The sequence below is a fragment of the Dermacentor andersoni genome, chromosome 8, assembly GCF_023375885.2.
Source record: "Dermacentor andersoni chromosome 8, qqDerAnde1_hic_scaffold, whole genome shotgun sequence".
In the NCBI taxonomy this organism is placed as follows: Eukaryota; Metazoa; Arthropoda; class Arachnida; order Ixodida; family Ixodidae; genus Dermacentor; species Dermacentor andersoni.
In genome coordinates, this window is record NC_092821.1 from 150349535 (window position 1) to 150361774 (window position 12240).

Consider the following 12240-nt stretch of genomic DNA (forward strand, 5'->3'; position numbering starts at 1 on the left):
ATTTGCATTGGTACTTAAAAAAAAAAAGTATGTTCATTACTGAGCCAGCATCACCTGTTCCATCCTAGGGTGCCATACTAAGGCAGATAACGAGGCTTGCTAGAAGTGGAACTTGGGCATCATTTTGAAGGTTTGGTTGCTTCAGTGTGTAATGGTGGTTGCTCACGTGTTTCTTAAGAGTTATCCTGCTCACTTCCAAGTTTATCCTGTGCATGCTATTGGTTCCTTCTTTGGAAAACAGGGGGAAGGCGGGAGATGGAGATTCAAGACGATGAGCAAAACGAGAACAAGGTGACAGCAGGAGCGAACATTTCGACAAGTGGACTTGTCTCGTTTTGCTCATGGTCTCTTCTTTGTACTACACAATAGCAGCGGAGCAGCAGTCACATGCTGGCGCATTTGCAGCAGCCCTAAAGGTCAGAGCTCTGACTCCTAACTTGTTTGTGTTGGGTCATGACTACAGCAGGCCAAAGGGAATAGGCACAAGTTTTTGCAACTGAAGTTTATGGTGACCTCCTCAAACCACAGGCGAGCAACTTTTTGTGCACCTTCAGCAAAATTGCAAGGGGGAGAGTGCTTGATGGGAGTCTCCTATTTTGTATCAAATCTACATAAATATGTCTCGCTTTGTGCAAGGAAAGTAGAATCTGTTGAGCCCAATATGTCTTCTAGCCACCAGATACATAGGTGGTGCTTCATTTGCTGTATTTGTGGGTCGGCATTTGCTCATTCATCACATGTGATTTGGCTTGGTAATGAATTGGCATATTGCCTTTTTTGTTGCGGGAACATCACCTCAAAACTTGTATGTGCACTTACTCTTCTAATTGCTGCAGTTTATATTTGAAACAGAGTCAACTGAGAACAGAGTTTGTCACCTCACTGTGCAGTTCGCACCCAGATCGTGAAGCCCCCAGTTGACACACGGGTCATCCTAGGGTCGACGGCTGAACTGCAGTGTCGTATATCACACGACCTCAGCGTTCCTTACCAGGTGAGCTTAGGAACTCTTCAGGGCATCCTTGGCATTTTATGGGGGCCTATAAACTGCATGGATGTGAAGTATTTCATTTGATGATATGACCACATGAGTATTTGGTACATATTTTCTGATCCAACTAAATTTCTTGAAATTATTGGAAGTTGAACTTGCTACAGTGTAAAATACATTGAATGCATTCAATACACAGAGCTTCAATACCCACTGCGATAACTTAGGGGCTATGGTGTTACATTGCTGAGCTCGGGGTTGTGGGTTCAATCTCGGCCACAGCGGCCATATTTCAATCGGGGTGAAATGCAAAAACGCTCGTGTACTTAGATTTAGGTGCACATTAAGGATCACCAGGTACTAAAAATAATTCGGAGTCCTCCACTATGGCTTGCCTCATAATCAAATCCTGGTTTTGGCACATAAAACTTTAAAATTGCATTTATTAACAGAGCTTCGATGCCAAAATGTGTCTGCAGTTATTCTTGTTGTCACGTAGCTGCAGCTTCTTTTGAAATGGGCTTTAGGACTATAGGGGGCATTTAGGCTTTTTGTTACTGAATTGCTGTGATAAAAAGTGAAGAAAGGTCACGGGATCAAATCCCGGCCACGATGGCTGCATTTCGATGAGTGTGAAATGCAAAAACATTCGTGTACTTAGATTTAGGAGCATGTTAAAAAACCCCATGTAGTCAAAATTGATCCGGAGTCCTCCACTATAGCGTGCCTCATAGTCAGATTGTGGTTTGGCACATAAAGCCCCATAACTTATTTAATTTAAAATTTTAAAAGTGAAGAGATGCAAAGGTCATTGCATTCTTGTGCTTTTGGATATAAAAGTACTTTCAGTTTCTCTATGCTTCACTTGTTGGACACATTGCATGACAAGGTTATTGTTTGCACAGTGGTAAACCCAGTGATGCCATGACAGTTATTGCAGTGTATCCCAGCAGCACATGCAGTCAATAGCTACTTGCACAGTACTTTTGCCACTTATAGCACACTTGGTGACCAAGCATTCAATCAAGTTACAAGAGTGCAACAAATTATTATTTATGTCACCTTTTAAAGAGACATTAATGAGGGACACTAAATCAGTTAATTAATGAAGTATTCTTTAAAAACTATATTTTCGTTAAATTCACAGTGATGAGTTTGTTATTGAAAGAGAAAATAAAGACCAGATGTCTCTTTTTGAATTATGTGCTGGAATCCCAATGCCACTTGTCAGTGCGACATCTACATTTCAATATATATTCTACTATTTAGGTCTTTGTGGCTGAGCAAAAGTTCTTGAAACTTGCTAAGTTAAGTCTTCTGTTCATTTAGAATGCAATGCTCTTTATATTTACTAATTAAAAAATTAACTAGATGCGATTAGACGCTGTCAGAATCCATGACGTCAGGGCAAGCTGGTGTGGCAACTTCAGTACAGTGTCACCACTGTTGTTTTTGTGCCTTTCCTGGCTTATTGGGCTTCCTCCGTGGCAAGTATAAGTGTAATATACTAATACAACTCAACTTATTTTTATTACTGTTGATTTAGTGCAATCAGCTAAAGACATGTGCCAAGTGTGGGAAAACTTCAGATGTGATGCAGGAGGCTTACTATATCGAAGGAAAGCGGGGTGGTACTACACTCCACTTTAGTTTGCACCCACATCATGTGCAATTGAAGCCAGAGGCTATTGGGATAAGAGGGGAGAGAAGGTGAAAGTGCATGTTCAGAGAAGTGACAGCATAGGCCCAAATTGAATGTGGAAAAGCGCAGAATGATAAAGGATGAAAGGTACGCTTTTGCAGACAGCGTCATTGTCACTCAAAAGAAAGTGTTCACTTTGTACTCATTATTCAGTACATTTGCACATGCATTACAACAAAATTTTCTCACTGTCTCCAAAGTTGCTGTGCATACTCATTGAGGTATTGGAAAGGCATGGCCAGGTTTTTGATTAACTGGTGATTGCCACCTATTGTAAAAATCACCTTGCTTTTGCACACTGTTCACACCCTAGGATTGAGCAACCGGTTATTTACAGGTGACATGGTTTTTTGAGGAGAAACCATTGGCATCCTCAAGTAGAACTCATCTGGCACCAGATGGCACCTTGAAGATTGACCAAGCGCGTAACACTGACATTGGCACCTACACCTGCGTTGTCACATCACCTGGTGGAAATGACACCCGCTCAGCAAAGCTCGAGGTCATCGGTGAGTCATTGGCAAAGTCATCTCTGGACTCATTAAAGTGTCCAGGCAGACCTCTTGCTTGTGGTGGTTGCTGTTCTGTGATGTAGGTCATGTACAGTCAGACATTGTACAGTGTGGACTTGTACTTCCCAGGTGGTAGGGAAATGGGGGGGGGGGGGGGGGGGGGCTGGTTGCCAAACCTTTTTTAATGTGTGTCAATGACGGTAGCTTTACGAGAAAGTTGCTCCAGTTAAAAGAGTTTTTAGTCCCCTTAATGACAATTTCAGCCTTCCAAAGTCCTATAAAGTATTTTTTTGGTGTGTGTGTGTGAGGAGAGTGTGGTAAAGTCGAACCCGGCTATATCGAACTCGCAAAAAAAACGCCTGTCAGTTCGATATAGAGCATAATTCGATATAAGCCTGCTGAATAATTGGATGTCATAAAAGCACACACCATTTATAAGATCACTTTATTGATGAAACTAGCTTAGTTTCGCATGAAATAGTCCTGCATTTCTTTCTGCTTGGGCAATTTCGCTGCCTGCGACGCACGCACTTCTCCACATTGTCTAAGGTGTCGGGAGCAGCTGAGGCCGCAACCTTCCGCATTCACGCAGAAGCACCGAACTAGTGCGAGCGCACCAATCACTTCGGAGGAAGTAGGCAAAGAACCGTCGTTGCTTTCCTCATTGTGCCCACTTTTCCTTGTGCTCGGTACGATGTCGGCAATGTAGTCTTCGTTTTCGGGCTCTCCCGTGGTCACGACACCCTCATTTGCACTCACAAGCTCGTCCACTGTTGATTCGTCAACAGCTTCCGGAAATTCTGACAGCTCGCTCGAAGTTTCGGCAACACCGGCAACGGCTGCGTCTCATTAATAAAAATTTGCAGTCATCACCGAGCACGCAGAAGCCGGCACGGCTGAAGCAATTTCGGATGAACCACTCGTACACGGCCGTGCGTACGCGTCGGGCGCCACAAGCACCGGGGCGAGAGTTTGGCCGCTTTAGCCCTTATTCTTCAAGATTGTCCTGAGAGTGTTCCTCGGAGTCATTCACGCTGCAGGGACACATCCGACTTCTCACCGCGTTCGACCCGATTTATGATTTCGAGCTTCACGACAAAAGGCAAATTCTGCCGCTTCATCGCGGCAACACTGCGGGAGAAGGCCCACAAGGCATACACACAATGGACCAGAAAAGCACCGAGACAACTCGCACTTTCGCCATTTTGCATGACGAGGGCACAAGAGCCTCTGATTGGCTGTCTGAGCAAGCGCTGTGGGCGGGCCAGGATCATCTTTTGCAGGGGGGTGTCGGCAGCTCGTCCGATGCAGCGCGGTCACGGTAGGGAGAGCGGTTGGATGGAGCTACGCCGTTGGGTTTCCCCGCAACCGCAAGGAAAAGCCAACTTCTGGGGGCACTTTTCCGATGCTCAACGCTCAATATATCGGGAGTCGCTGCTATTTTTGTTCGATGTAAATGTAATTTTTGCTGTATATACTCATTGTAACTATACCGTGCCCAGAAATTGTTTGATATATAGAATAATTCGATGTAAACGGGTTCAATATAGTCGGGTTCGACTGTAGCATAAGTGGACTGAGAGCTCCAAGTGAGGTGAGGCAAGGTGCGATTCTTGGAGGTGGGCATGCAGTTGGTCGTAGTTGCCAGGTGAAGGATCAGGTGGCACGAATGCGGCGGTGAGAGAGGAAGGAAGATGCGGGTGGCACGAAGTTTGGTGTTGCGTGCGGTGTGCACAGATAAACGGTGTGGTGGGAGAGTCGCAGAATGTGGTAATAAAGCGAATGTTTGCAACAAATGGTGTTGGCCTGTCGTTCGTTACAAGTGACATTAATAGCCATGCAATTTTCATGATAAAATTTTTCAAGGGACTTCAGTTGAGGTCAATGCCTCGCCCCTGTTTTATCCCAAAGAGGATATATGCCCCACTTTTCTTCGCTACTTGTAAAGACATACCAAATAGTTTATTGATGATCCATCTGGGGGCATCAAAGCTGCTTTTCTAAACAAAGCACAATCTTGGGATCAATGTCATTTTAGCAAATCAGGGGTTGTGTTCACATTCTGTCCATTGCCTTGCCACTACAGGATGTAATATAAAGCTATAGTTTAAAGATAAGAAATACATCTATGGACAAATAAAACAAAAAAGAGAAAATTCGGAGCAGGTTATCATCATCCTCACTTGGCCACCTTTCGCTAAATACTAGGGTTGTGCAAATATCAAAATTTTCAAATACGAATCAAATACGAATACTTGATATCGAATATCAGATGATGAGATGTGCATGCATTTATTTGCAAGTTGGTTTATTTTAACATGTTGTAACATTGGAATTACATTGTCATTGCTAATAAAAATAAAAAAAGTAAGCTGTCATACTTAAATATTGTGTATTTGGAAAATTGAGTAATTTCCGCTAGTTTTCTATTCTTACCAACCTGTACCTTATTACACCGCATCAATTTCTTGTTAACTCGGAGGCATTTGACTCTGTACCAGCTGTCACTTGTAGCATTTGCTATCAAGTAGTAAGTTGAGGATTGGGGGTGGAACCTGCAAAGAGTGCACCCTCGCTGTTCGCAATCTATCGTCTGATGCCCCAAGAGCCCTGTGTTGGGCGTCAGATGTGGGGTTCTCACACCCATGCTCTTGGGACAAAGGAACAACAACACAGTAGTGCAAACAATCACAAGGGCATTTATTGCACCTTTCATAGATCAATGCCTGCTAGCCGAGTTGCTATCCACAAAACATGCCGATGGGCGCGCGACAAATCTAGGAAGTCCGACTCACTGCGACCGGATAGCGAGCGAATATGTTCGCCCCATGCTGGAAGTCCCCCCAACGCCTCGTCGTTCGTCTGTACGGTCACGCGAATGGTGGCGCATTCGAAGGCGGCCACGCGAGACGGTCTCGCAGAAGCATGGATCGGCGCACGCGCGGCACGGCACGTCCGCACTGCTTGCTGTCCCGAACCAAAGAGGCCTTGTCTTTCCCAAAGGCCTTGTCTTTCCCACACCCAAGTAACCCCGCCTGTCGGCGGCGTTAGCAGCGCAACATTCGTGCCCTCTCTCGTACTGCGCCTCAACCACTCCGACCGCCGCGGGGCGCCAGGCCACGCAGCGAAGTCGGATTACAGGCGACGCGCCGTGCGGGAAAACATATCAGGGGACGCGTGATAGTCTCGCATCCCCACAATGTCGATGTCTAAACACAAAACTCCCCATACGTGGGTTGATACCGAAGATAGTGCAATGCCAGGCCGATCCGAATCGGAGGTGAAGCGGGCGTTAACACTCCCCATACATGGGCCGATCCCGAAGACAGTACAATACCGGGCTGATGCATGGCGGAGGTGACACAGGCGTTAAGCATTCCCAAAGCATGGGCCTATCCCTAATATAGTGCAATGCCAGGCTGACCAGCGGTGGAGGTGAAGCAGGCGTTAAGCACTCCCGACACGTGTGCCGGTCCTGTAGATAGTGTAATGCCAGGCCGACCCGCGGCGAGGGTACAGTTCACCATTAAGGGGCTCACATACACAGCTTCGCTGGTCATCCTTCTTTACAGAGTGGAAGGGGGCTGCTTGTTTTTTTCGAGTGAGGTGTTCGGCAACAGATGGTAGATCGCAATGTAGCCGGTGGATTTGATGTCAGCATGCAGGCTGTGGTATCGCCTGCGCATTGCAACAAGTCAAAACGAAACTGTTGCTTGATGCAATCATGGATGGATAGCAACCATGCAATTCTGAAAGCACACAGCCAACATGCACCTAGTCAAAACCAAACTATTGTTTGCCACATCTGCTGGGCAATACCATCGTTGCTATCGACGCCACGATCACGAATGCTGACTATGCATTTCTGAATTCACACGGCCAACACACTCTTAGTCAGAATGAAACTACTGCTTACCGCAACCGCTACGGTTGGCACCACGGTCATGATCAGCGCGATGACGGATGGCGATGATGTGGTTCTGAAAGGCATGCAGCCAACGCGCACACCCAGTCAGAACAAACTTACCGTTAGGCACAGCTGCTGTGGACAGAACCATGGTCTCTATCCACGCAATCACGAATGGCGACTGTGGAGTTCTGAAGGCATGCACCCAATGCAGTCTCATGCGCAGTGGCAAACGCAAGAATAAGGGCTATAAAGACAAATAAACGTAAAGCATTCTGGCGTTCTTGTTGTTTTCTGCTGATGAATGTTCGTGCAGACTCTGCCACTTCATTTAGACTGAACACTAGTGCCGCTTTAGCTCTTTAACGTCCCGTACTTGCAGTGCTCTGCGCTTGCTGCATTCCAAGATTCGTCCGAATTAACAAGTGTGCGGCCAAAGAAGTTTGAATTAACAAGGGTTTGATGTCATTAAATATTGCATATGGCTGCCGGGACTAGAGGATGAGTCTGAATGATATGATTTTTCGAATTTAACTGGGGTTGAATTAACGAGGTTTTACTGTGTAGCGTACTGGGCTGGTACCTGGCGACATTGTCCAAAAAAAGAGTTAACGATGCTGATCTGTTGTAAAAGGAAGGCCTAAGCGACGAAGAAGGCATCAGAATAAAAATATGAGTGAAATAATTAGCATTCATTGTATGGCAAGCAGCAGAAATAGAAGCAAGTAAAAACAGGACAGCGCAAGTCCTATTTATACTACCTTCTACTTTGTCTCATTAGCGCTGCCAGCATATAAAAAGAGAAAGGATGACAATTTTGGCTTTGCTGTGAATCGTTTGCTGCATGCACCTGTAAATTGTGAGTGTCATGACAACTGTATGATGTCTTGCAGAGCTGCCTCACCCACCAGGCCATGTGAAGGCGTTAGTGACGGACACTATGCCCAAGACAGTGAACGTGACCTGGTCACCTGCCTTCGATGGCCACAGCCCCATCACCCACTACGTGCTGCAAATGCGTGCCCTACCCACTGGTCAGTACGCTTGCATTTGCCTGCTAGGAGAAGTGATAATGCCACATCTCCCATTTTAAAAATGTTGATATTAAAGCTAAAATTTTGTTTACGAATTGATGCATTTATATAACGTACGTTGATCAGTGGTGCAGCCAGAAAGTTATTTCGGGGATGCAGCCAATTCACATCAAATTATGCTATCATCCTTTTACTATTTTTAAATATTATGATATTAAAAAAGACTGAAATTTTGTTTACGAATTGATGCATTTATACATAATGTATATTGATGGCCTAGCTGATATACGACTTGGAAAGATGAACAGTGCCAAAAACGGGGCCAAGCAAAAACAAGTGTCTTCTTGTTTGCAGGCCAGACTTGTTGCAGCTCAGGTAACAGTGTAAAAGTGGTAACAGTGGACTAACCATGGCTGTCTCATGTTCAGTGATCACGCAGTGACATGACACTCTCCCTATGGCCATAATTATCCACCAACTTCGTTCTTGACACCTTTTATGCATGTCCCCCCCCCCCTCCTCATATCCATCACCCCATTCCCTTTCTTAAAATTCTTTGCTGTTAGTCCCTGTCACACTCTTCAAGGTTCACCAGGTTTTTGAATGGCCCGGCAGCCCCAAATGTTTCATATTTCTTTATAAAGAAAAGAGGGGGTGCTTATTATGTGCTTCCTAGACAAAAAAGTCTCAGAATGCTTTTCTTCCGCACAGCATGGTTGACAGTTTGGTCAATTATCAGAAATGAGAAGCTTTTCAACGACACGAAGGCCTGGTGAGAAGCAACAATGCCTCCAAGTTTTATGCACGCGCTCATCCTGTCTTTAGCTATGTGTAGAATTTTTAGCACTGATCTCCCCTCAGAAGTTATGGTTAACACAATCTGGAATGAGGTATAAGCACGCCATGAGTGGGACTGCAATGTTTTGTCCATGGGAGAGGGTATTGCCCCCACGATGATCCCCCATGTTTTTGATCCATCTTGCAATTGAAGCATCCTGATGATATTCGACTTTTTTAGAACGAGGGTCTAAAAACATTGCCAAGCTTGCTACTTGGTCAAATTTGTACTTAGGCACTTAGCCAGATTAGTAGCAGATGCAGAAGTTTCCACCTGGCGGCTGTTGTCCAGATGTATGAAGAGGCCGTGTGGGTACTTGAGATGACAGTGTCGATGTGACCATAAGCACCAGAAGAAGCCCTGTGACAATGCTTCCCTAGGTTTAGTATGCTTCACTGCACGGATAAATAAACTTCACTGCAATGGAGTCTGTATGCTTTGCTGCATAACATGGCGGTACTGCAGCGAAGCTGAATTGAACTAACAATTTTGGGGGGTTTGACCATTTCAAATAGTAAAAGCGTCTTTCAAATCGAACTGAATGTTCACACTCCACTAGAACAAAAAAATTTTGGTACTCGGTTTGGGGTAGTGATTTGAAATAATGACTTAGCATTTCACTATCAGTGTCAGTTGATTCTATAGCTGGGTTATCTCACCAAACTACTTGGTTGTGGTGTCATGCAATTCCTTGGCCAATTTAGGTCTCTACCGATCCTGTCCTTTTCCTGGTAAAACACTTGCAATGTTGCTAAAAGCTTTATGTCCAGATTTGCTGACAACTGTTAAGGGCATCTTTGCTGATCAGCTTGTTTGTCAGTGTGACGCAGTCTAACCGTGTCCTCATTTGGTGCCACAATAGCAGCTCCGCTGGCAATTTGCACAAAGTTTCATGTCTCAAGATGATGGCCCAAGAATTTTACACTCCATGTCATTAGTTCCGTAGAACAACTGCAAGTTGAGCAAGTTGGTAGATATTTGTGGTATGGAAGGGCAGGCATGCATGCTGACATGGACATCAAGTACTATCAGCATCAAATGAAACGTGAACACCAGAGCGCGTGGCCCAAGCATAAGTGAGGGTACAGTGTGCGCTGTCCAGTCATGACCACTGACAGGTGCGCACGTCCGGTTTGGCCACACTGCACTCATCTGGGAGTCAAACAGCCAAATGTGCTCGGCACGCCTACAGTGGCCACCGTCGCGGCTGCCAGCAATACCGATCTGTGCAAGTTACCGATCGAAAGAATGAATGTGGCGCCCAAGCGGCAAACCGCATGAGCGAATCTATCTCGCATGATGATGGTGCAAACTGCACCATGCACACAGTTGTTCAGATTTCATTTGACGCCGATAGCACGTATGCTTTTGGCAAACTGTGCGACAATACTCGCAGTAAACTGCAATATTCTAGCCTCTGTTTTTATTTATTTTTCTTTTCTCCCTTTTAAATATAAGAACCAGAACAGAAGCAAAAATATCTCATTATGGGGGATTGTGCAGTGCGGCCAAACCGGATGTGCACGCCTGTCAATGGTGATGACTGGACGGTGTGCACCATGCCTTCACTAATGCTCGGGCCATGCGCTCTGCTGTTCATGTTTCATTTGACACTGACATCACATTGAAAGGTTCAACACAAATGCAAACTGTCAGCTGAAACGTCGCACTGTGGCGGAAAAGAAGGAAGAGACAAAACTTACCTGCACGTGCTCGAGCGACAGCAGTGCTTTCCGGTTTAATCTTAGACACGTTCAAGCACTTGGAAAAAAAAACTGCTTAGGCTTAGCAATTCCCTTTCAGTCCTTATGCAAGATAATTAAGGGTGGTATCAGGTGCGAAAGTCAGCCCTCAATGCAGCCCACCATTAATTAGAGAGATTGTATTGATGCACACAAAGTTTACAAAGTTTACAGAGTTAAAATTTTAACATTGTTCTTACTTGCTTTGAGGCAGAAAGCCTCTGCAGTCGAATCTCATTAATTTGAAGTTCCGGTTTATTCAAACTGATGCTGTAGTCCCGCCAAATTTATGTGTATTCCAATAGGCGACGGTTAAATTGCAATGGTTAATTCAACCATATTGTGCTCCGCCAAGGCTCTCAGGAACACGCCAAATCAGGCGGCGGTGCCTCTGACCAGCATTGCTTTGACCGTGCCATGTAGGAAATGCTTACAAGAGACCCTTCAATGCCGCACGGGAAGGAAAAAAAAATGTGGCGGAAATTTTACTCTCTTTCTAATGGCAAGGTCGCTGTTTCTCCGTCATGCTGTAATGCCCCAGCCACACTAGCAACAAAATGTGCGCCGCGGTAGGAATCAGTCCTGGGCATATTTTTCACAGCTTGCTGCCGTGGCAAAGGAGCTGTGAGCAGAGCAGACCAATGAGAGCGGCCCGCCCTACAGTGATGTACACGCGGGAAACTGGTGTCATGCGGACCTGCCTAATGGCTCTATTCGTACTCGCGTCTGGTTCAGCTGGACCGCTTGTCTCCAACAACCTTTCCAAGGTTGTTGGAGACAGTGCACTTTATCCAATTCTGTACAACCGGACAGACTTTGAATACAACGATGCGAAGGCGACACTCATTCTTCTCTTTTGAATGCGGCGATGCCGCACCAGAAAGGAGCATAACATAATTATGATCAGTGGAAACGACTTCGTCATCTTGATAAGACATGACTCTCGCTAAGAACGCAGGACGAAGAAAAGAAGTACAATGCCGATCTGTCAGCAGACAAAGGAAAAAGCACGTGAGCATGCAGAAGGAAATTGCAGCAGAGGCCCAGTCCAGCCTTGGCAATTCCGCTGCTTCAGTGGCAGTCTTAGGTGGCAGAGGTAATTAGCACCATCCAGCAAGCTGGGGAGAAAACAGATCAGCTTCCCTCTCGCCCTTCCTCGCAACTATGCTCTCCTTGCACTCCCTCTCATCTTCCTCACCTTCGATGGTCTCCGCGCGCCATCCCCGCCGGCCCGATGCCCACCTAGCCTGCTCCCTCAAGTTTCGTTTTCTGCCATTATTGAGAAGTGAGCGCTAGCCGGCGTGGGCAGTTTAGTGGCCCTCGCTCGCTGTGTGCTTACGCGCCGCGATATTTCACGACTCGCACAGTTTGTGCATCGTGCTGTGGTGCACAAGTACTTCAAGAACAAGTCCTTCTTTTAATTCGAACAAATTTTCGGCCCCCCTCGAGTTCGAATTATCGAGATTTGACTGTGTTTATGAATCTGAGATCTAAGTAGAAAAATACAGTTTAGC

At 45.7% G+C, this 12240-nt stretch overlaps 1 protein-coding gene across 2 annotated transcripts in view; it reads left to right on the forward strand.

Moving 5' to 3' along the window:
• Positions 1–12240, forward strand: part of sdk (sidekick cell adhesion molecule) — a 121140-nt gene that overhangs the window by 28697 nt on the left and 80203 nt on the right. For both annotated transcript variants that reach the window (XM_050173428.3, XM_072290055.1), the window contains exons 10-12: positions 891–994; positions 3031–3202; positions 8006–8146. In XM_050173428.3, coding sequence (XP_050029385.2) covers positions 891–994; positions 3031–3202; positions 8006–8146 — 417 coding nt within the window. The remainder of the gene's footprint in view (positions 1–890; positions 995–3030; positions 3203–8005; positions 8147–12240) is intronic.